Genomic DNA, 26,232 nt, shown 5'->3' with positions numbered 1-26,232 from the left:
GCTTAAGTGTAGTGGAGAGGGTGGAATGAAGTGCTTGTTGGAGATATGTAAGAAGGCTTGGATGAGTGAAACTGTGCCTGCAGAGTGGAAAAATGCTGTGATTGAACCCTTGTACAAAAATAAAGGTGAGCGAAGTGAGTGCAAGAATTCTCGTGGCACATGTTTATTGAGTGTGGTAGGGAAGGTATGTGGAAGAATTATTATAAAGAAAATAAGAGAGATGTCAGAAGTCCTAGTGAGTGATGAACAGGGTGGCTTTAGGAGTGGCAGAGGATGTGTGGATCAAATATTTGCAGTGAGACAGATAGCAGAGAAGGCTTGTGAGAAGGACCATAAGGTGTTTATGGTATTCGCGGATCTGGAAAAAGCATACAACAAAGTAGACAGAGAGGGACTGTGGAAAGTTCTGCGCATGTACGGTGTAGATGGTAAGCTGCTAGGTGCTGTCAAGAGATTTTGATGATGGTAGCGAAGCATGTGTAAGAGTTAATGGGCAGCTAAGTGAATGGTTCACAATCGGTGTGGGCGTGCGGGAAGGTTGTGTGATGTCCACATGGTTGTTTAGTATATATATGGATGAGGTGATGAGAGAAGTAAAAACACGAGTAATGGAGAGAGGGATGGCGTTGGTAATGAATGGTGATGGATGGAATATCTCAAATTTGTTGTATGCTGATGATGCAGTACTGCCTGCAAGTACCGGACAAGAACTTGGTAGCTAGTGCAGAGTCTTGCTGATGTCTGTAAGTGTCGTGCCTTGAGAGTAAACGTAGAAAAAAGTAAAGTGATGGATATTGAGAAAGAAGGTGACTCCCAGTGTGATGTTACAGTGAATGGAGAGAGACTAGAATTGGTGAGAGAGTTTAAATACCTGGGTACAGTGATAGAAAAGAGAGGAAAATGTGCAAAAGAAGTTGAAAGTAGAGTGACACAAGGAAGAAAAGTAGCTGGTGCAATGAAGGCCTTGGTAAGAAACAGAGGTTTGAGTGTTGCAGCTGCACGAGGCTTACATGAAGGAGTGTTAGTGCAAACTTTAACATATGGATGTGAGACTATGGAGTAGCATGAAAATGAAAAGTCAAGAGTAAGAGCAGTGGAGATGGGACTGCTGAGGAATGTGTGTGGAGTTCAGAGGGTGGATAGGATACGAAATAATATGATTCGTGAAAGATGTGGAGTAAGGAGGACTGTGGACACCAGAATCAAAGAGAGTGTACTGAGATGATATGGTCACGTGAAGAGAATGGATAACAATAGAGTGGTGAAAAAGGTATATCTGAGCGAATTTGAAGGAGGGAGGAGGCGAGGCAGGCCAAGGAGAAGTTGGAGAGATATAGTGGATGAGAGTGTGAGGAAGAGAGGTTTGGAAGTCGGTGAGGCTAGGGAACTGACAAGAGATCGAGTTGGCTGGATGAATGTTGTGAGAAGTGCATGATCAGGGATTTTGGCACCCCTTTTTTTAACGTGGCAGCATCCAGATTGACTCAATCAGATACGTTTATGTGAAGCTACAGAACGTGTTGAATGTTTTTGGCGTATCCGATAGAGCCAGGGTTTGGGGGGCTTGAATGATGAGTGAATGGATGTGTGGCTCATTGGATTGGGTAAATTTGGGCCGTCTGGACATTGCTATTCCTCACCCTGCCCTTTGGTGGGAAAGGAGGTCCGGATGATGATGATGATTATTATTATTATTGCTGCTACTACTACTACTATTATTTCTGTTTCTTCAGGCAGTCGATAGAGACCCGCCTTCTGGTCGGGGTGTGTGGAAAGTGAAGGTGCAAGTGAGAGACGGTCAGTGGGTGTCCCCTTCTCTAGCTGCCGCCGCCATTAGAGCATCTCGTCGCCCCCGCCTCTCACCACCACTTCCCTCCACCTTCACAGGCTCCAGGGCCTCCCGCCGTCCCTGGATCTCACCACCACAGCCGGCCACCTCTACTACAACCCATGTCCAAGAGCCTCGTCATGCTCTGCCCATCCACACCACAAACAGAGGGCTCAGTTCCGAGTTGGTTCCAAACAATGAGCTCGTTAATGTCGACTTTAGTTATGCTCAAGATTCAAGTTCCATACTTCCACGACAGCAAGCCTATGTTCACCAGGATTCTGATGCCAAAAACAATATATTTTCTGTGTCCAGCCCACACAGTCATCAGAAGCATGATTTCTTCCGCGTTCGAGCTCAGACTTCAGAATTCAGCAAGACTCAAAAGCTCGTCGCGACTCGACTCTCATCTGACCATAGGACTAGTTCTGCTCATACTCAACCAGATGTTACCCAGCCTGTTCAGACTTACTCCTTAGAACATGTCACTAATCTCCACCCAGGTACTACCCCACCTCTCCTCAAGAGCTCCAAAGTTACCAAGTCATCATCTTCATCGTCGGAAACCAAACGTCTCTCTGACTTTACTGCAGCACGTTCAGAAATGCTAATTTATGATGAGAATCGTACTCAGTCGTATTTTGGAATCAATGATTTCAAGACGTTTTTACTCAGTAGTGCAAAACGGAAGCGTGCTTACATTCAAGGTAACGATCATACTGACAGTCCACGAACTGCCGAATCTTCTGTGAGCAGTCACAACAGAACTTTGACAGATTGTTGGTATAACCAACAAAATCAGTCTAGAGTCGCAATGCATCAAACATTTCCGTCTCTTTATCAACAAAAAACCTCCCAGACATTAGGTCACAGCCATGTACGGAACTCTGATTTTGAATTCTCGACTAATGAGCCAAATGTCAAGCCAAATGTGCTCAAAATGGGATGGTACTTTAGTGCTGCCGACTCCAGTTTCATGTCTGGGAGTGAGGACTTTTCTTCCAAGGGCTCGAAAATACCTAGATCATTCAGACCCCTTCACCAGAATGCCAGGAAGCAGTTGACTTTATCTGTTGTCAATCCAGTGCCAACCAAAGGCGAGACAGCCATTCATGATAGCCATAAACTGAAATCCAAGTACTCAGCTCAGCCACCTGATATCAAGACAAAAAATAAGAATTTTATTGATCTAGCTTCGTCCTCTGCTTCATCCCTCCTCCTAGGGAGAAAGGTCACAGAGAAAGGAGAAACAATCAAAGAGAAACCCATCGTAGGAACTCGAAAAATGCCCAGGGCGAAGCCAAAAACAGGGACAAACAAGATTGCAGGGATGCAACATGAGGACATAAGAACGAAAAATGAAATGAGTAAAGAAAATCGCACTGCACTTCATAACAGAGAAAGCAGAATACCAAGTGAATGGCGAATGGAATATGGAGAATCTATGGAGAACAAAATATCAGAGGAGAGGAAGAGAAAATTACGTGACAAAAGTCTTATCCGTGGGACTGCCACGGAAAGAACATCAAAAGCTCCAGTTGATAAAACAAAGAAAGAACGGAAGATCAAAACGGTCAACAAGCCAGTTGGAAACAAGTGTGCTCATCTCGTCAGTGAAGGACACAAAACACGGAGAAATAGGGGAAGGAAGAATGAACAAGGAATATTCCTCCTTTCCTACCCTATTCCACACCTGTCACAGTCAGACCCTTACCCACAAGTAAGCAATTATCAACACTCGCACCACGCGGCGAACCATTCAGAATTTTCCCACCCAGCTGAACACCCATCTCAACCCAATATAGGCCCACACATTCACACAAAAGCTCATCATCCTTTGCATCAAAACAATCAACACTCATTCCATTCGTCTAGCAATGGACATTCTAGCTTCCCAGTGAAAACTGACAATCCTCATCCATCACAGTTACACAGTCATCCAGAATCAGTAGATCAACAGTACCCATCCTACTCAGTCAGCCTCACACAGCATGCAACATCAGAGAAGCAGTCACACCTGCCTCATCGTAGCATACATTCCAATCCAATTCGCTCTCTTCGCCCACAAAACCGCCCTCATACATCGAGTGTTAATAAAGGCCCAAACAAAAATTGGGTGAAAACCAGACCACGATACCTAGTTCACAAGAAGCATCAGCAGTCTAACCGTAAGCGTAGATTATTGCCCGTCGATTTTGAGGTAACTAAGCTTAAAGTAAATCAGTCGCGTTCAGATGTAGGGAATAATAATACCAATGCTTCGATTCACCTGTATCCAGGACTAGGTGTAAATAGACTAATGGGAGAGGTAATCGATACTTCAAAGGACAGAGATAGAGACTTGGGGAAATTATTACGTGGGGTATCTTTGAATTCAGGTAGATCAAACGAAGGAGAAACAGTAGGAAGAAGCGGAAGCACAAGAAAAACTGAAAAAAACAAAAATAGAATACATAGCAAAACAGGGGAACGAACATGGGAAAGCGGCAGATCAGAGGGAAAAGAGAATAAAGGAGAAAAAGAAATAATAAATGAGTCGAACATTTTTTATCCTTTTGAGGGTGTTGCTGTGGAAGAGACAAAGGATAAAGGAAAGAGAAAACAAACGATATCTGGGGCAAAAGACAGGTCGAAAAGGGGGAAAACAACAAAATCTAAATCAGCAAAATTATTAACTGATAAAGTAAACCAGGAACCACATGACCGCAACGTAAAGAAACGACTACACAGCAAAGGCCCCACGAATAAAATGTCACATGACCCACGAAGTACACACATATCACCACTTCACGAACCCCACGTTAACAATCTACAAATGGACCAGCCCTACCCAAACATACTGAATGAAAATCGCGAGTATGTGAAGAGATTTTCAGCACAGGGTGGGGGCTGCCCTAGTCTAAGCAGCTTTTCGTATAACCTAAATGTGGAAAATGGAGAGAACGAGGATGGTGAACAAGGGGTGAAAGGTAGTCAAAATCAAAAGAGAGATATGACAAAAGTAAACGGGAACAAGCAAGAAGGGGAAAATGACAAAGAAGAACCGGGGACAACTAGGAATACGTCAAAGGAAAAAAAGTTAGAAAAGCTAAGCAATGAAGCAAACACTGATAGCGAAAATAAGGGCAATCAAGGAAAACACAGAAATCGGGCTAAAGGAACCAAGAAGAGGCTGAAGGTACAGGGTAAAAATAACGCTGACAAGGGAACTGAGGACGACCAAGACGAAGACAGAAAGCGAGATGAGGAGTCCAAGAGGAGACAAGAAGTGTTGGAAGGCCTGGTGGAGGAGATGAGGAGAGGGCACGTGCATGTAGCTGAGACGGTGGTGACGGTGGTGGTGAGGGACGTGAATGACAATGCTCCCGTCTTCCCGAATGCCACCATCTACGGGGAGGTGCAGGAGAATGGACCCATAGGTGAGTGTGTAGATTAGTGAGCCAGATTAATGTGGTGATATGGGTTGACTGGCAGCTTACACCTAAGTCTTATATGGTGTTATTTGGCAGTTTACCGTTCTCTTTTGTTCTCACTCTTGTGTCATCTTCTTCTTCCCCTCCTCCTCCTCCTCTTCCTCTTCCCCTGTCTATCTGTCTCTCACACACACACACACACACACACACTCAAATCCAGGTCAGTCACAAATATTAATCAGCGCGCCGCAGATTTAACAGCCTTTGGTTGTTACCCTCAATAACACAATTAACAATACTAATACTGTCACGTTATTCACAGGGATTGCTCCAACGAATCCTTAATCATGCAGAATAATTTGTCATTACCAACGCCCGTAAAACCCTAATATAAATGAGATTATTTCCTCGACCCCGATGATGGATTTTTATATTTATATCTTGTTTCTTAGGGACTATTTTACTAATACTCTAGGGAGATTGAATGAAATGGAGAGGTTTAATATAGTCTTCCCTAACACCTTCACCAGAAAAGATCTCCCATAAAGCTAAAGGAAACATTATGATGGTTGCTTCATTAAGAACAAGGTGTAATTGGACTGAAGTGATCTGACGACGTATCCGGTATTGTAAGATTTTATTGTGACTTCAAAAGTACTTTATATACATTAAATGTTTTCTTAACTCTCTCTCTCTCTCTCTCTCTCTCTCTCTCTCTCTCTCTCTCTCTCTCTCTCGCTCGCTCGCTCCGTTTATCTTATACATTATCCACACTGCTTATTTTTTTCTCGTCACCCCTCTATCAATCTGTGTATGTATGTATATATGTATGTATGTGTTGTATTTATTTACGTATGTATCTACATGTCTTTCTTGTTCGTTATTCATATTGCATATTTTTCTTCCTCTCTCTCTCTCTCTCTCTCTCTCTCTCTCTCTCTCTCTCTCTCTCTCTCTCTCTCTCTCTCTCGTAGACGGTATAGATATGGCTTTCATTAACAATATAACTACAAAATATTTCCCTTCAGGATAAATGTGTCATCTACTCGTTGCTTGAATAACTTAAAAAGATGATGGCAAATTATATATGCTATTTCTTGCTAGCTCCTGACTATTTTATTGACTTTGTGTGTGTGTGTGTGTGTGTGTGTGTGTGTGTGTGTGTGTGTGTGTGTGTGTGTGTGTGTGTGTGTGTGTGTGTGTGTGTGTGTGTGTGTGTGCGCGTGCGTGCGTGCGCGCGCGCATTTTACCAGGATATTGATATGCTGAATCCAATGTCATTTCGTGGAGGGAAAAAATTAGACTTTTCCCGCGGAGATTTTTCACACACGGAATTTTTCATGCACTCAATTACACGCGTAAGAGACTTTTCATGTACTGGATTTTTTACTCTTGAAATTTTATATGCATGGGATTTTACATGCACACATTTTATACCGTATGGATTTTTTTTTTTTTTTTTTTCAGGCCCTGGACTGGGCGTGGTGTGAACTGATATATGGGATGGGCCGTATATAGCGCTCTACTCCAAACTCCTCTGGTGGTATCTTGTATTTCTGGGGACGGCTCAGGCTGCTGGTGTGGGAGTGGGGATGGCAGTCGGAGTAGGAAACGAATAGATGATGCAGGATAGGTGCTGATAACGTTGACTGAGCCGTCCTCACAAGACACGGGATATCACCCGGCAGAGTGGAAGGGGAGCGTTTATAATCGATCGCTTTGTATTATTTTCCCGATTCCAGACCTGTCGGCTGGCGTGGTGTGGGCATGGGATGCCGACGACCAGGACAACAGCACCAACGGCCGCCTGACCTACTCCATCGAGGGCAACGTGGTGGAGGAGCGGTCAGGGCAGGAGATCTTCGCCGTCAACCCAGACACAGGCCTTGTCACCACCGCCGTCTGCTGCCTGGACCGGGAGACCACGCCAGAGTACAGCATCCAGGTGGCTGCCGTGGATGGGGGTGGACTGAGAGGTAGGAATTATAGTCGATTTGTTTTCATATGAGGGAATTAGGCCAGTTCTATAACTTATGTATTCGTTTTGTGTTCACATGCAGGTATTAAGGTCACTTCTAGACCTTAAGTACTCGGTTTGTTTTCATCTGAGAGAATTAGGTAACTTCAACAATATAAATGGTCGATTCTTTTTCATCTGGGGAAGTAATGGCACTCAATTTGTTCCTGTAGGAGTGCATTGGGGCTCCCCTATAAGTTAAACATTCGGTTTGTTTTCGTGTGAGGGAATTAGGCCACATTATACGAGTAATCGGTTAATTCTCATATGAGAAAGTTGGGCACTCCCATAGCTTAAATACTCGGTTTGTTTTCATCCGAGGGAAGTAGGTCATTTCCACAACTTAAATACTTCATAACCAATGCTCGTTGAGCTTTGGTTATGCAGTAGGTATGAATCTCCTTGGTTACTATACTGTATTTTCTCTAACTTGGCCTAAAATTGATCCATCTCCATCCTGAATGCTGACCTGTAACAACAGAGAAACACAAGTACATGGTGTTAGTCACAAAGAAGTGTTATGGAAAGGACGTAGAGTCATAACACTGTGCTTTTCTGTCACTGAGCAACGTATCATAAGCTGCAAAAGGCGGAAAAATCTAGGGTAGGCTAAGGTGAAAGAACTACCGTATATTCAGTCCACTTAATTAGACGAAAATTGCCATCTCCATCTTGAGTGCTGAGTTATAACAAGAGATTACCACTAGTATCTGCTACTAGTCATATAGAAATGCTTTGAAATAGATACAGGATTACATTATCATTTCATTCTCCCACTGAGTTACAGAGAATAAGCAGCAAGAGAATGAAATTCTTCTCCTTGTTAATATTAATGAACTAATGTTAATGGAAGCGTAGCCGTGAGTCGTATTCTTTCTGGTGTGAGAGACTTCGTTGCAATTCGTCCTAATCAATTAATTTCCTACAGTTCATCCCAATCACGCCTTGTATGTTACTGCTGTAAACTATGTATCAGGAGACGTAAGTAGCATACAACAAAATATTATTGAAAAACGCGAAGGAAGAACTACTACGAAGTCTCTTATGCCAAAACGAACACTACCCTGTAAAAAAAGAATGCAGAGCATACTGTATATTTCTGTCTAGAATCTCCTTGCTGCATTGTCTCTATTTTAAATGTCATTCAGCTCTCTTTTCAAGGAATTACTTCTTATTCTCCTCTTTCTCACTTCCACTCTTCCTCTCTTTCCTCTGTGAATGGAGCTGGATGGTGAGGGTCGGAATCTGTAGTCGAATTATATCCACATAGAGACATTGTTTCAGGTGAAGGTATGATAGTTTCATCCGAACTTGAACTCTTTTCAACAACAACAACAACAAAAGTAGGAGTTAGTGGCTGATTGGGACTAAGGGGTAAGTTTTAGGGGATTAGGTGGAGTTCAAGCTTGGAATTTGTGGCAGCTGTGAATGAACTTGGGGTGAGAGATAAAGGTTATTAAGCATACTGTGGATAGAGTTGGTAACTTCTGTGAACTAATAGCTTGTTCACAGTGAGACCGGAATCGGAAAATTTCGAATCAAAGTATTCAGTAGTGTTGGTCTGGATGAAAATTGCTAATGCCGACACGTTGCACCTATTCATTCATTTACTATGCCTCACTTCAGCTATCAGTGCATTAAATAGTTTTTAACCCGTCAAAATAACTCAGACTTAACCATGCCCATCCCACTGTTGGATTAAAGCTTTCTGATTTCTGAAATACGTGGAGGGATCGACCCAATCTTCCAATTCAGGTCTCTCACATCCATATTGTCCATATTGTAAAGTATTCACATCATTGCCTCTCATGCTGCTGACATATCTGTGTACTATATGTGCTTGTTGTGAGCTATATACAACACACAAAACTAAAGACAAGAACCGAGTACGATGTCTTCTTGCGGCAATATAGAACTAATTTTCTTACATGGTCAGTGCATCCACCATTTCGTTGGTTCACATTCTGGGTATTCGGTTTCTTGTCACTAACATACCTAAACTGGACGATTGAAAAGTGACTTGCCCAGATCATGACCCAGTGGAAGCTAGTCGGCAAATGTGTGTGACAACCTCTACAGTATTTTTTAACGGCGAGTCAGGGAACTATTGTGAACAGATGTTGTTACTATTCTGCGCGTCATACTAAACAGCGCATTCATCACGAAGATAATACCGTGCTCTACTCACATCACTGGCTCCACATAATTATGTCCGTGAAGAGCTGGGACACGTTTGTGTTTGTGGCCTGTCATTTTACGTAATTCAGCCAGCAGTTGTTTCTGCGTACTGAATGGTGAGTGTTAGTCGCTGATGTGACCTAAGAGTACTTGGCTTTGAATTCGGTGTTCATCACGTAGACATCCATTGCAACAAATATAGATTCTTATAAAAAAAACAAATGGGTTTCCAGGCATCCCAACAGGAGGTAACTTCTGCTGGGGATATTTTGCTACCAGAGATTGTATACACGTGAATAGTTTATTGCTTATGCTGTGACCAGAGATTAATTTTCTTGAGTTATACTTTCAATTATTTTATCGTTAACCGATATTTTTTAATCTTAGAAATAGCTGTTCATGATGTCGTTTGACCCCAGGTTCATCTGAATGTGAACCAGAGTGACTGCAGGCAGTAGTCGCCATCTGTCTGAAGTCCATCATCCCCCTTTCAGGTGATAAGGGAGTTGAGGAACTTTTATATAATCAGGTAGCGGAGACGCCCAATTATATCAGGGCCACCTCGCAAAGGCGCCCCTCGCCAACACCTTAACATAAGCAAATATGTACAATAAGCATATATATATATATATATATATATATATATATATATATATATATATATATATATATATATATATATATCCTGCTTCATGGCCCTGCCTACGACCAGGGACAAAAATTCTCCTAATTTGTCAGCTCTTCTACCTACTTTCCTCTGCTGGATAATTCCGAAGCCGAGAGAGGCCCGGACTGTTTTTCTGCCGATTGGTAATTCTCTTTGACTTGACGTACCAGGGAGGAAAGTGCCAGACATGCCTGAAGTGCAAAGCTGAGGCAATGGAATTGCTGGGGAACTAATGGCTCTCAACTGTACTTAGGGTTAGTGGAAGTGATAGACGTGGGCGTACGAGGGGTGTGACTAGAAGAGAGGCAGGAGCCCTTTGGAAAACAGGAGAGAGAAGGGTGGCTAGGAAGGAGGAATCTAATTTGGGTACCATTGCCCTTTATTCCCTTGAAGAAAAGAAAATAGTGTGTAATTTGTAGCTGCTGGGGAGCGTGGAAAAAAAAATACAGAAAAATAAATAAGTGGCAGCGATAGATGGGAAAATGGAATAATTAATTTAGTGAGTAACAAAATCAATGTTGTTGTTTACTAATGAGAGTAAGTTTCAAATGAGATCTACAGTAATTAAGACCAACAAAGAAAGTTCGGTTCCTCAAAGGATTAATTCTGTGTAACCACAGTCAGTAAGGTAACATATTCTAATTACCACCACTCGACTTTATGTAGATTAAAAGTGACCACGGTCGCATAAAAAAAAAAAAGTAAATAAAAATAAACTTGCCGGAAGAGGAGGAACAACAAACGATTGCTATGAGGAATCTGAAATACTGTAACAGGAAGAAAAGGACCAACAGAGACTACAACGGAATGTACAGTATATGAAATATGTTCATGTCACGCGTAAAGTATCAGGAGCGTCATTTCAATTTTCCTTGGGGGAGGGGCTATTTAGGAGGCCCCCCTACTCCCACCTCCACACATGGGTGGGGTGGCGAGCGAGCATTTTGAAGCCACATGAAAAGCTATATTTAGAGAATTAAAGCAGTAAACAAATATATATATTGTATATAATTATTAAACCAATTACTTCCTGACACACACACTAATGGATATTCTAGCACGGGCAGTATTTCTGTGTGAAGCTGAATATGTAATTTAAAGTGCATGGTATAGAACTTGGATAATAGACCAAACAGCAATTAAAATATTTGTATTGGTGAAAGCCTAAACTGACTTCATTCTTACAGGCCAATGAAAAGATAATGAATATAAAATTGAGAATGAAAAGTTGTAAACTTGTAATTGTATTAAAAGTGGAGAACTTTTAGCTTACCAGCCCCTAAAATACCATGAACCATATAAGGTAATGTGAAAAAGTAAGCTCTGCACCAAAAGGTGGGAGAAATAAAATGATAGTTTTTAAATTTGGAGGAGGCTCAGGTAAGAATAGTATATTAATTTCAGAATTCATTAGAAGAAATTGAAAACTAAACTACGTATATTTATTTCACTGAAAAGTGAATAAACTACTGCATCAGTGGATATCTCCGTGATCTCTGCTTTGCAAAGTCATATGTAGTGCCCTTTGTAGCCTACGTGCCATGGTGAATAATGTCGTATATTCTACTTAAAGCAGCTTTATACTTTACCAATCCCAAGAGGTTATTATAGTTACATGGAAAGATATCATACATTAATTTGACTACGTAACTGTGTTCATACGTACTTTACCAGCTCTTACAGAATGAACTCACTACTGTGTCTGCTGGCTGACTGGCTGGCTGTTGGCGTGTGGTGCCTATAGTGTCCAGACCACGTTACCAAGATATAAACGAAAAGTTTGAACTTTTAACTTCGACTTCGAACCACAAAATAAAATAAAACCATGCTTTCGTGTACAATTCTATGTTATATTTATTCTTTGTAAAGCCTACAAACACTTACTCGTTTGTGACTTAGACTTTCTCATTTATATTTTGTAAAAAAAAAAAGGCTTAGTTCTGATGCTACCCTTCCGTCCCCCTGCCGCCCATTTTTTTTCATCAAGCTCCCACGGTACGTCACTGTCACCCTGGATCTTTCCACCGCCCACTTTGGGAACCACTGATCTAAATGAACTGTTGAGACTTCTACCTACAGATAAGTACTTCCTAAGATGAATATAAGCCTTTTGTGATAGCCAGAATACAATAAAAAATGCAGCTCGATATTGAAGCTAACTAAGCAGTGGGCTAGGAACATATTTACATTGACATCCTTTAGTGTACCTAATAAATTATTGTGATTATTACACACACACACACACACACACACACACACCCACAATATATATATATATATATATATATATATATATATATATATATACATACAGTATATAAATATATATATATATATATATATATCAATCAATCATTTCCTGTGGCACCCCACGGAATGCATAGGGCCTCAATGAACTCTCTCCACCAATATTTGTCTCTTGCCATCTCCTTCAGGTCCCAGCAACACTCCTCTCCTGCTTCTTTTTTCATTGTCCTCAACCAGGTTTCCCTCGGCCTACCTCTACCTCTTCTTCCTCTAGCAATCCACTCTGGCACATCCTGTATTAAACAACCTTCTTTTCTGTATATGTGCCCCAGCCACTTCCAGCGAGACAGTCTCACATATTCATTAACTGGTTCCACTCTCGTAATATCCCTGACTCTTTCATTTGTAACTCTGTCTTGCCACTTTACCCCAAGAATCCTTCTCAGTATTTTATTCTCAAATCCTAATACTTTCTGATCTGTTGCAATTGTACTGTACCATGACTCATGCCCGTAAATTAAAATTGGTCTAACCATGGACTTGTAAATTTTCACTTTAGTATGTACCGAAAGCATATTATTATTCCAAACAGATTTCAACATTCCAACAGCTCGCCAAGCCTGTCTAATCCTCTCCTCAATTTCATTGTTTAATGATCCATTAGATGATACAATCGTTCCCAGATATTTAAAGTTTTCTACATTCTTCACCACATTATTCCCAATTACACAATCGATTTGGTTCTCCACGTTCATATTAATAATTTCAGTCTTTCCACAATTTATTACCAATCCCACTTTTTCTCCTTCCTTCACCAGACAATCGAGCACCCTCTGCATCTCGTAAATACTTCCGCAAATCAGTACAATATCATCAGCATAGTCCAAATCCATCAGCTTCTTATTTTCTTTCCAGTTAATTCCTGCACCTGTTCTCCTTACAACCTTTTTCATAACATAATCCATAACCAAAACAAACAACAATGGCGAAAGAACCCCTCCTTGAATCACTCCTGACCTAACTTCAAATGGATCACTCAAAGAACCACCCACCATTACCTTACAAAAAGTACCTTCATGCAGGCTTCTAATAATATTTACAAACTTTTCTGGTATACCACAGAATCTCATAATTTTCAACATAGCTCCACGTGAAACACTATCAAACGCCTTTTCAAAATCCACAAAACACATGTTAAGTGGCATTTTTATCTCATTAGCTTGTTGCATTAGATGTCTTACAATAAAAATCAGATCATTACAACCTCGACCCTTTCTAAATCCTTCTTGTTCTTCTCTTAAAATTATATCAATTACTGGCTCTATTCTGTTCAACAAGATTTTGGAAAAGACTTTTGCAACTACAGGTGTCAAAGTTATCCCCCTCCAATTGCCACACACACTTAAATCTCCCCTTTTTGGTATTTTTATAATCACTCCATTTTTCCACTCTTCTGGAATTCCACCATGATCCCAAGCCACATTAAAAAGTTTCAAAAGCGCATTCATCAACTCGTCATTTTCCACCTTAAGCATTTCAGGGAATATTCCATCCTCACCTGGAGCCTTAAAATTCTTTAGCTCCTTTATAGATTTTGCTACCTCTTCCAAAGTTATATCCCCTGTTTCTATCTGCAAATCTCTCTCGGCTGGCAAAATGTCCTCTTCAGCTGGGATTGGTCTATTTAGAACAGATTCAAAGTGCTCTTTCCATCTTCCTTTTATATCCAAATCTTTAGTCATCAAATTACCATTTCTATCTCGTACAGGTATTTCCTTCCTTCTCTTTTCAGTCCCAGTTAACTCCTTTATGGCCTGATACGCTGCTCTTGTGCTCTGACCGTCATTTTACTTAATTTAATTTCTGTCTCTGTCGCCTTTTCATCATATAGTCTCCTCTTATCACGTCTAACGAGTCTTTTTACTTCAGAATGTAAACTCCAGTATTTGCTCTAAGTACTTCAACTACCTGGTCATCAACATGTTGTTCTTCACTTCTTAACTTAGCCTCTTTCCTTTTCTGAAATACATTCCATGTTTCATCTGACATCCACTTTTTCCTTCTCGCTTTTCCCTTTTTCTTAATAGTAACCTTAGCACTCTCATGCAAAACCTCTTTTACCTCTCTCCACATTTGATTAATATCATTGTCTTCAGATTCCATCAAAGTCTGCAGGACTAGAAACCTGTTTCTACATTCGCACCGAAACTTTTCCCTCGTGCTCTCATCACTTCTCAGCTCATCAAAATCATAATTATTACCTCCTGTACAATTACCATTAACGTTTCTCTTAAGTTTTATTTTAATCTTTGACACAACAAGTTGATGATCACTACCTATATCTGCCCCCTTCCTTACGCAAACATCTTGCAAATAACTCCTATGCCTTCTGCTAATTGCAATGTGGTCAATCTGGTTACAATATTTACCACATGGTGAAATCCAAGTAGTCTTATGTATTTTTCTATGCTCAAAGATAGTTCCACCAATTATAAGGCCATTTGCCAAACAAAAGCTTGCAAGTCGCACCCCATTTTCTTTTCTTATACCAACACCCTCCTTACCCATACAATCTTCAAAGCCATCCCTACTACTGCCAACAATCGCATTAAAATCACCAATGCAATATATATATATATATATATATATATATATATATATATATATATATATATATATATATAGACGAGGTGCTACCCATAAGTTCCAGTAATTTGAACAAAGGGAGCCAACCGCTTGCAGTTTTACCTTTTGCCACTAGGCGGAGTCAGCAGCACTCCTTGTGCTTCAATATGGCCCTGGCTGTGTCTGTGAGCGGACATGTTGTTGAGCTATGCTTACTATTGTAACGTGGTGTGTAGATAGTTTGGCGGTTTTGCAATGGCGGACCAATGGCGCAGCAATGTGAAATCAATGTTGATCGTGTTCTTCAATATCCAAAGGATTGTTCACAAGAAATTCTTCCCACCCGGTCAGTCTGTCAGCAGAAAGTTTTACTGTGAAGTTTTGCAGCATCTGAGGAAGAACATCCACCACAAATGTCCAGAACAGTAGAAAAATAAGGACTGGGTCTTGCATCATGACAACGCCCCTCCCCACACATCAATAATTGTTGTCCGACAGTTCCTGGCTTCCACTAACACGGTAGTCATTCTCCACCCACCCTATTCGCCTGACCTTGCCTCCTGCGACTTTTTCCTTTTTCCCAAGCTGAAATTACGACTGAAAGGGCGTCGATTTGACTCGATTGAGGAGATCCAGACAGAATTGCAGGAAGTGGTCAAGACAATCACGCCTGACGCCTTCCAGGGATGCATGGACTTATGGAAAAAACGCTGAGACCACTGTATACATGCCCAAGCGGACTACTTGAAAGGCGACAGTGAGAACTAGGAGGTAAGGCAACTTATTTTCCTACAATATTCAGATTACTGGAACTTTCGGGTAGCATCTTGTATATATATATATCTATATATCTATATATATATATATATATATATATATATATATATATATATGGAGCCTCCGTGGTACAGTGGTAAAGTGTGCGTTTTCGTACACTAGAGAGTAGGGTAAAAAATGCCACAGGCGTGATGACCTTGACCTTTGACCTTTAGGGTAAATTGGGTACGTTGGGTACACCTGTGTCTCATACCTGATGACCTTGGGGGTACATTGGGTACGTTGGGTACACCTGTGCCTCAAACCTGATGACCTTGACCTTTGGCCTTTAGGGTACGTTGGGTACACAGGTGCATGGCAGGTGATGAGTCAGCAGGTGTTAGAGGCCGTAGAGGTCATTGACCTTTTTGTACCCAATGACCTTGGCATGACCTTGAACCCACATCCGGAACGTATCCCCCCCCTTTCAGGTATTGTTGCATCACCCCCCCAAGAACATGTTATATCCTGTTTGTACACGTGACCCCCAGGTATTGTTGCGTCACCCCCACCACCACCAAGAACATGTTATATCGTGTTTGTACACGTGATCCCCGCTCCCCCCTCGCCCCCTTCCCCAGTTATTGCATCATGTTTGGTAATCCAGGTTGAAAGATCATGTTACTTCGTGTTTGTACACGTAGCCCCCCCCACCCCCCCAACACCACCACCACCAAGAACATGTTTGTACACGTAGCCCCCCTCACCCCACCACCACCACCACCAAGAACATGTTTGTACACGTGGCCCCCCTCACCCCACCACCACCACCACCAAGAACATGTTTGTACACGTGGCCCCCCCTCACCCGACCACCACCACCACCAAGAACATGTTTGTACACGTGGCCCCCCTCACCCGACCACCACCACCACCAAGAACATGTTTGTACACGTGGCCCCCCTCACCCGACCACCACCACCACCAAGAACATGTTTGTACACGTGGCCCCCCTCACCCGACCACCACTACCACCAAGAACATGTTTGTACACGTGGCCCCCCTCACCCCGCCGCCACCACCACCACCAAGAACATGTTTGTACACGTGGCCCCCCTCACCCCACCACCACCACCACCAAGAACATGTTTGTACACTTGGCCCCCCTCACCCCACCACCACCACCATGTTTGTACACGTGACCCCCCCCCCTCCCCATGGTACTGTTGCATCACCCCGTCCCCCCCTTCCCCAGTTACTGCAACATGTTTGGTAAATACAGCTTGAAACATGTTATTTCATTCCCCACTTGGTAAAACAGAGGTTCGATTTGTAGAGAGAGAAAGAGAGATGGTGTTAACCCCCCCCCCCAGGTGTTTGAACTAAGAGCATGTTTATCCCTAGTGGTAAAAAAAGAAATCACATGTGGTCCTCGTAACATATTTGTTCTATTTCAAAATGTCATCTATGGTTTTATTTAACGGGTTATGTGTGGAGGTTTTAAAACACTCCAACCAACCAGCCAGCCTGTGTCCTTAATTGTGGGGAGAGAGAGAGAGAGAGAGAGAGAGAGAGAGAGACCCCACTCCCCCCCCCTAACGGTTTCCTCACTGACTTTTTTACCCGACCAGCCCCGTTCGCCCCGCGCCACCCAACCTACCACAGACGCCTTAATTGTGGAGAGAGAGAGAGAGAGAGAAAGAAAGAGAGAGAGCACTCAGAAGGGTTACGTAACATTATTCCCGCCACCCTCACACACACACTCACACACACAAAGAGCAAGTTATATAACCTTCGATGCAGGAGAGATCCTGGTACCACACACACACACACGGATACCCCACCCAGGACCCTTTTTTCCCACCCGTCTTTTTTCTCCCTCCTTCCCCTCTCTACACAAAGCCCCAGGAGGTAATTGTTATCCCACTAAAAGAAAGAAAAAAAACATTGGATTTTGTGGTTAGTTTATTATTTAATGTACCATTAATTCGTGTGATCTAACATAATTTTTACAGAACAACATATTTAAGTAAAAAAATTATACCTAGATAGGAAGCAAAAAAAAATCTGCATCTTACTGTCTAATATAAATGTTTACTTACTAGCTGTGTTGCAGCAAAATTATATTAAAAAACTATAGCTCTCTAGGAAAAAGTTATTAGTTACAAATCTGCATCATTCTTTAGTAAAAGCTTATCTAACGTATTGCTTATGGTACAACAGTACCAGCCCCGTCCGCCCCGCGCCACCCAACCTACCATAGAAGCCTTAATTGTGGAGAGAGAGAGAGAGAGAGAGAGAGAGAGAGAGAGAGAGAGAGAGAGAGAGAGAAAGTACTGGGCAAGTGCTTGTATGGTCCCGTTGTATAAAGACAAGGGTGATAAGTATGAATGTACTAGCTTTAGGGGCATAAGTCTGTTGAGTGTTGTAGGTAAGGTGTATGGTAGAGTGTTAATTATGAGAGTTAGAGAGGGTACAGAGGGAGTGATTGGTGATCAGCAGTGTGGCTTTAGGAGAGGGAGGAGATGCGTGGATCAGGTGTTTGCTGTGAGACAAGTGTGTGAAAAGTATTTAGCAAAACGCAAGGATGTGTGTTGGGCCTTCATGGATTTAGAGAAAGCGTATGATACAATTGATAGGGAGGCTTTGTGGACTGTTTTAAGATTGTATGGACTTGATGGTAGGTTACTAAAAGGGGTGAAAAGTTTTTATGTAAATAGTAGAGCGTGTGTAAGAGTGGGAAATGCTGTGAGTGATTAGTTTCCCGTGAGAGTGGGGCTGCGACAGGGATGTGTGATGTCACCTTGGTTGTTTAGTATTTACATGGATGGTGTTGTAAGGGAGGTGAATGCAAGAGTTTTAGGTGGAGGTCTGAGTCTGGTGAATGTTGATGGTGGAGAGTGGAATCTGAAGCAGCTGCTGTTTGCAGATGGTATTGTACTGGTGGCTGATTCAGAGGAGAGATTGAGACAGTTGGTAGAGGAGTTTGGAAGGGTGTGTGAAAGGAGGAAATTGAAAGTAAATGAGAATAAGAGTAAAGTGATGAAGTGTACGAGGTTGGTAGATGGTAGGGGGATGAATATATTTTTGAATGGCGAGTTGCTTGAGGAGATAGTTTTAAATATCTAGGGTCACATGTTGCTGTGGATGGAAGAATAGATGCAGAAGTGAAGTTTAGAATAAATGAAGTAGGAAAGGTGCTGGGAGGAATGAAAAAAGTGTTTAGATGTCGTTCGCTTAGAATGGACGTAAAGAGAAGGCTGTATGAGGGTGTTGTGGTACCGACTGCTTGACATGGGGATGGAACATGGGTGTAGCAGAGAGGAAAAGTTTGAATGTAATGGAGATGAGGTGTCTGAGGAGTATGTGTGGAGTGACGTGTATGGATCGAGTGTGAAATGATGAAATGCGAAGGAGAATTGGAGTTGTTCGGGAGATGGCTGGTAGAGTTGAGCAGAGGGTGTTGCGATGGTTTGGGCATATGGAGAGAATGGATAATGAGCAATCGGTGAAAAAGATAACTAGATCTGATGTGAGAGGTGTAAGGCTGAGAGGAAGACCACGAAGTGGATGGATGGACAGTGTGAAGAGAGCGCTGGATGCGAGAGGGATGTCTGTTGAGCAAGGAAGAGTGGCTGTGCGTGACAGAAATAAATAGAGAGAAACTGTGAATGGATAAGTGATGACGCAGCCCTGAGGGGATATTCTCCCGCATTTGGTCTGATCAGCTAGTTAGGTCAGGTGCGGGTAAGGGGATGGGTCTGTTATGATGTGGCAGGGGTAAACCAGCTCTGCTGTCAGGCCCTGCTGCGGATGTCACTGATTGCATTGCACAGTTGACCCCTGTGCGGTGTGGTGCGGTGAGGATCTGTCGGTTCTCCCCTTTGGGGCTAAGATGCGAATGAATGTGTTTGAATGGATGAGTAAATGGGGAGTGTGTCGTCCTGTCTCGGCTACCTCCCTTTCCTTGGGGGAAGCAGCCTAGGTATATAGATAGATAGACAACAGTATTAGCTTAAAAAATTATACCCACGTAAAAAGAAATGTTGTGGAGGGTACAAAGAAACTGTAAACTGTAGACTTAATTAAAAAATAGCTATCCCAATTATCCATAACTGCGAGGGGGGGGGGTCCATCTAAACTTACAAATCCAGCACACAAGAGAAAAATTACACATACTGGTATAAGTTCACATCGTCCTATAATCCATTCATTTTAACTAGGCCATGATTTTCATCATTTTGCAGCATTGTTTTGTAGCTCAATGTTAATCCTACACCCCAGACATCAAGACTGTGATTTGGAGCCTAGTGAAAGTGAACAGAGTATAAACATATAAGAAATTACTTTCTAGACTTTAAAAAGCAACTTATTACCAACTCTCTGCACTTAACATATAAAGAATTACTTTATAGACTTTAAAAAGCAACTCATTACCAACTCTGCACTTAACATAAAAAAAATTACTTTCTAGACTTTAAAAAGCAACTTATTACCAACACTCTGCACTTTACATATGAAAAATTACCTTCTAGAACTTAAAAAGGAACTTACCAACTCTCTGCACATAACATGAATAAATTACTTTCTAACTACCTACCACCCACCCAGCTCACTGCACTTAATAAGCTACTCGCACTCCTTATTTTTTCCATGGCACAAAAAGTCAAGAAATACATTTCATCCTAAAAATATTACCCCTCCCCCTCGATATATGTCAGACACAATTCAGTCCATGCTTTGGGTGGACTCGAAAATGTTGGTATCGATTTTTGACAGCAGATTTTGGGTTGCGTTTTGGAAACCGTCCATCAGTTCGTCCACATTACCATCCCAGGAATCTTCAAAGGCGCTCATGGCGTCTGTTTCACTGAGATGGCCATCTGAACGCTGGGAGGGACCCGAGGGTGTACTTTGTGTCTGTGTAAGATTAGTGAGGTCTATGACCTCAGTGTCCCGTGTTTCAGACGATGGTTCAGGGTGTGTGTGTGTGTTGTTGTTGTTGTTTTTGTTTTTGTGTGAAGTTGAGCCGTCGCTGAATGGTGGGACCTGGGGTTGAACCAGCCGGGGCAATATGTCCCCGAACTGACCTGAGCCTCCGTACGCCCTTACCTCGCCCACCACGCGCAGGTGCGGCTGCCTTCCTGGGGTTGGAAGGAGTCTTGAAGTCGGAGCTGGGTGACCCCATCATATTTTCTGCTGCTGCTGCTGCTCTTGCTGCTGCTGCTGCTGCCCCACCTCATACTCGTAGTTTCCTGACCCGCCCTCTCAGTACTTCCCCGAGGGGGGGCAGCCCCACTGTTTGTCACTCCTTGTCCTGCTGAAGCGGGTGTTCTTTGAGGATGGGAAGTTGGTGGTGGGGATGTCTGCGTCGTGGTGGAAGTGTTTGTGGGGGGGACCTGAATTCCCTTGTCCGTGACCAGTGCCCACTCACCTTTGCCGAATTTGTCTGCTAGATCCAACAGTCTCTCCAGTATGTTCGTGATGGCTGAGTTCGCACAAGACCACCTTCTGCCAGCACCATTACCCCCGCGAGTGTTGTTGGGCATTTCTGGAGGGGAGGGGTAGGATGCCAGTCTCCACGTATATGGTGGGGGGTCCTGTGTAGGAGAAAAGGAAAAAACCTACATGTAATGAAGTTGTTAAAAAATCAAAATGAAAAATAAGTTTCTTGAAAGAAAACCAGGATTCCGAGGGGTTAGAATTGGGGAGGCATCTGGGTGTTGCTACATCCCACCCCCACCGCGCCTGCCCTGCCCTGCCCCCGCTCTAGTCTAGGAAAGGAGGTTCGGGTAATGAAATTTCACTGCACCAGTCACCCACGGTTTTTTTAAGTACAAATCATAGCCAGAGCAGTAAAACTCACCTGATTGGAAAACTGGAGCTGATGATGATGCCCTCGTCTGTCGGGATGCTCCAGGTGCAGAGTGGTCTGAAAATATGATAGGTGGGAATATAGCTATTTTTCCCTCAAGCAAGGAAGCAGTTAGATAACTATTGCATTTTATTCTCACTCATTTATAAGAGTATTTCACAGGATATATTATTATTTTTGGGACTAACTGTCTTTTATGTGTAGATAATAATAGTATTACCTCCGCACATGGTGGGTGTTGTTTCACTGGCCATGGGGAAGCCCTCCTTCACACTCGCAGGAAACTGTTTACTGACGAGGTGGCTTGTGTGGTTATATAGCCAGCCGGTGGTGGTGGTGGTGCAGAGAGGGAGGGAGCGGGAAATATTTAATGAGCGACTTAGCTCTTAGCTCGTCTTCACGCGGGGTAGGGTGTGTGTGTGTGTGTGTGTGTGTGTGTGGTGGTGTGGCGCGGCGTGGCAGGGGAGAGAGGAATGTCACGGTAGGGCAATGCTGAGTGAGTCATTAACAATAAAATTTTTGACACTCACGGAATGTAATGTACGGGCAGAATGTTCGATGACAGTAACTAGGTATCGTGTGGATATTGGTCAATCTAACTATTTTTCTGTCATTGGAGCGATGATCTTTAGATGACCAGTTACGAATGATGTCACTGATAAAGTAATGGAGGCCTTTATTCGTGATCAGTGTTGATGCGTGTACAGCGTATAACCCACACACATACGAATTTTCTTGCTGTAACCTTTTCTTGTTATAGTGCAGTGTATACCCAGGATGTTTATCAATAAATTTATTAAAATACTATGTATATACTCGAGGGTTCAAGCCATATGAATCGAACACATAGAATTGCTTGATTTTTGTATCCACATGAAACACAACCCAGTGCCCCAAACTATAGGTATTACTGGGTAAAGTATTAGCTATGAATAAATACGGCCTGTCACTGGCGTAGCTACGAAAGTCCATTTTACCCACCTCATCAGCACTAAATACACCCAAAAACTTAACCTCGCACCCCAGATTATCTTTCAAAACCCACGTAATGTCGTGGGAATTCATACTTTGTTAGGGGGAATTAAGCTCTCACATCCACCTGTACTGACCTATCGTAGTTAACTCTGATAGTGCCGTGTGTTTCACCGAAAAGTAAAATCACGTTATTACTTGAATCCGATTCCCTCAAAACTCAATTCGATTCTCAGGTTTGCATCTTTCTGCACAGGGACAGTGTCGTGTAATTGTTCGGGTACGAAGGAAAACACACTCACTGTCCTCCCCTCTAGAAAATCCTCGTACTTTATTAAGCCCTCATTTTCGAACCCCAAACTAGCCAGTGTGGTGTAGTATAACTGGGCATATTAATGGGGGAATTCAGTCTTGATAGTATATGCCGCCGTTCCGTTGACGTGAATACTGATGTTGGAGACATCAAGGTGCCGGAAATATAGAGGGTTTTTCTTCCATTCGCCCTGAAAAGACTGAAGGTCCATCATCACCATATACATCTTTTCTGGTAGTACTTCACCCCATACATTTTCCATCACAATGTGCGTCTCGTTTCTACCTAAGATGTACGATTTATACAGAGTTTTAGAGAAGAGGATGTCCAAAAAACCTTTGGCCAGAAATGTTTTTTCTTAGGCAAGGAGAGCCGAGGTGTGGGGTTTAACTCTCGTGACCCATAATTTGACGGAGTTTATTTGATACTGAAATTTAACGTCTGTCTTGGGCGACTGCAGCACAAATTTTTTGTCGGCCAGTTCTAATCTGAGCGTCATGTCCAGGTTACTGGGTAAATAACTTTTACACGAGGAAACATTGACCGATAAAGGGAACATCACGTGCAGGACCCCCTGTCTGATCTGAGCCAAAATAGCTTTTTCTTGTGCACTCGCCTCCGTGAAATGATTCTCTTGGCACAGCTTCTTTTTGGAAGAAAGCAGACCATCTGCGTGGAAACCCCGACCCTGGCCAAACTATCGGCTTTTCCGGGGGTCATTGTCGTAAGAATTTAATGTAGCTTTTGATAGGATGATACGGTTGGTTTTCGACTGTTGTTCCCCCCAAGAAAATCTGCACTGCTTGAAATACTGTATTAGCAATCCCGTTAGCAAACATGACGTGATCACTGTCGTCTAGAGGCGTGTTTCTGTCTTCTTTAGTTATGGAGAGAGAGATCTCAATGAGTAAGCTTGAAATATCAGTAAAATCAGAACTGAGTGGTATCTTGTACTCCAAATAAGGGTCAGTCAGTTTTCCACCGGATGGTGGTAGGTTGAGTGGTAATAGATGGGTAATATATTTATTAGAAATACTGGATTCGACCTGACGATGTCGGTCGACACGAGGAAAGCTATCAACCACAGTGGCTACATATTGCGAGTCGGGGAAATGCTCCCCCCATCGTGGGTAACTTGCCATGATGCAACCGGCGGGTACACTGAGACACTTTTTTGCATGGTGAAGCTTATATAACGTCGAATACGTGAGGGTGTTGCCTCTTCACAGTTTTTCTCTGCTTTGCATTTCTTTCCTGAGATAGTTTCGTTTTCCTTCGTGTTCCTTTCACCCTCTTTCGGTTAGGTGGTTTCAGTGTCACCCCCTTTTTTTCCTTTTACTCGCCCCCGACATGACTTTATCTCGCACCTCCTGTACTGCTTTGATCCCGTGTTGCTTTAACGATGACTTGAAATTTTTGTCAGCTAAAACATCATCCGCTACATTCTGAATGAGATTTAACCCAGAGGGGAGAGCTTTTTTAACGAGAAAAGGGGCGGCTTTTTTAGCCAGCCCCGCCAGCAATCCGAATATCCCCGTTCTTCGCGGAGAGGGTTTAAAATATTTAACATCGGTCAGTGAGCCCCTGGGAGGGGGCTCGACAAATAATTTGAGGAAATGTTACTCGCTGGGTGGGTGAAATGGCATCTTCATTCTGAGGGCGGTGGGGCGGCACTGATGAAATATGTCAGAAGGAATAGTACTTATTTGGATCTAAAATGTAAGACGCATGTGACGCTCTGGTCTCTTTGGAAGTAAACGGGCTTCCCATTTTCATCTGTTAATTTTATGGCTATGGATTCAGTGTGATGTGAGGAGACTTTCTTGTAAACGACTGCACTATCATTTTTCGCTGCGGAGGATGGTAGGGCAAAGATATTGAAAATATTTACAAACTGATTACCAAAATTACTTCTTTCAATAATATCTGTATACACATACACTGCAGTAGCAAAACTGCGTCTTAGTGGTGGGTTGGGTGCATATTGAGGCTTACGCCCGGAATCCTCCTCCGAGGGAATGCTTCTTCGGGCGCGTCGCACCTCTGCCTCCGCCGGTGCCTCCGTCGGTGCTTCCGCTGCCGCTGCCGCCACTGCCACAGCCGCCTCCCCCTCTCCCGATCCCCTCCATACTGTTGTTGTTGTAGGTACTCTTAAGTCAGAGGGCTTGTATACTGTTAATGTTTCACCTTGTTCAAACCCTAGGAACTTTGCCAATCTGTACCCCAACTTCAGTTTAATGGTGCAATATACGTCGTGTGGGTTACATATTCCCTCTTTCCAATACACAATAACTCTGTCAAAACGCAGGGAATATTCAAAGAGCCCCTTCTCGTCGAAGTATTTTTGGTAAAGATTCTTCATCCCTCTCTTTAAGTCATTGGATATCTCTCTGTTCAAGACCCTGATGGCGAATTTCACATCGTCGTGATATAGGTCTGACCTAGGAGTGTAAACAAAGAACTCGTGTTCGGTGTTATCATTCGGTTTGATACCATAAAATGCTATCCCGCTGTCGGGGTTATCTTTAATTTAGGCATATTGTTTTGATGGGTAAACAATGTTTATTAACCCAACTTCGTGTTCTCTAGTCGGATCAAGATGAAGAGAGGGAAATAGTTTATTTTCAAAGGAGTGATTTTGGTTATGTGGGAATACGTCCCAGTTACCATAGCTGCTCAGAAACACGTACGTATCAGACCTCTGCATTGTGCTTCACACCTTAGAATAACTCCAGACCTAAACATAGAGGGGTATAAATATATATACAGCTTCAATTTTTTTTTTTATTATTGGGGTGGGTACAGTGAGTTAATGACTACTACCTGTTTTCTTCTTCTTCGTCTTCTTCTTCCGTTCCTGGGGAAGGGGATCATCATCATCATCATTATCACTGCAGTCCGACTTCCGTTTCTTACTGTCCTCCTCCGTCATTTCGTTTTCACCTTCAATATCCACCACGTCGTCCATTCTCTGGCTGGCCTTAGTAAATTCCATCCCCTCTTCTTCTTCTTCTTCTTCTTCCTCTTCCTCTTCCATTTCCACTTCCTCTTCCTCTTCACCTGCGGCGTCGGTGGTGGTGGCTGTACACATTTCATCTTCATCACTTTCTGTTTCCCCAACAGTGGCCTCCTTCACGATTTTGAGATATTGCGCATACAGACGCACATCCTGGAGGAAGTTTTCCGAGGGGGAAGTTAACAACACTTCTATACCATCCTGGCGCACATCTTCTGCAACCTTGCGAATCAGTGGAAGATAGTGTTCGGCAAACTCTTGTTTCCTGTTGAGTTTCTTCACACAACTACCGCTGTTCACAGAAAACACCAGTGTTCGCAGATCG

The 26,232-nt window shown here is 42.8% G+C and overlaps 1 protein-coding gene across 1 annotated transcript in view; it reads left to right on the top strand.

Annotated features, from left to right (window-relative positions):
• Positions 1 to 26,232, top strand: part of LOC145405883 (putative neural-cadherin 2) — a 482,786-nt gene that overhangs the window by 331,285 nt on the left and 125,269 nt on the right. Inside the window, exons 6-8 of the mRNA XM_080277140.1 lie at positions 1,734 to 2,576; positions 4,521 to 5,247; positions 6,984 to 7,217. Coding sequence (XP_080133266.1) covers positions 1,734 to 2,576; positions 4,521 to 5,247; positions 6,984 to 7,217 — 1,804 coding nt within the window. The remainder of the gene's footprint in view (positions 1 to 1,733; positions 2,577 to 4,520; positions 5,248 to 6,983; positions 7,218 to 26,232) is intronic.

Source organism: Coenobita brevimanus, chromosome 68, assembly GCF_032717465.1.
Source record: "Coenobita brevimanus isolate Jiangsu-jjx chromosome 68, ASM3271746v2, whole genome shotgun sequence".
NCBI lineage: Eukaryota > Metazoa > Arthropoda > Malacostraca > Decapoda > Coenobitidae > Coenobita > Coenobita brevimanus.
The sequence above is the reverse complement of the archived record's forward strand: the minus strand, read 5'-3'. Positions and strand labels throughout refer to the sequence as shown.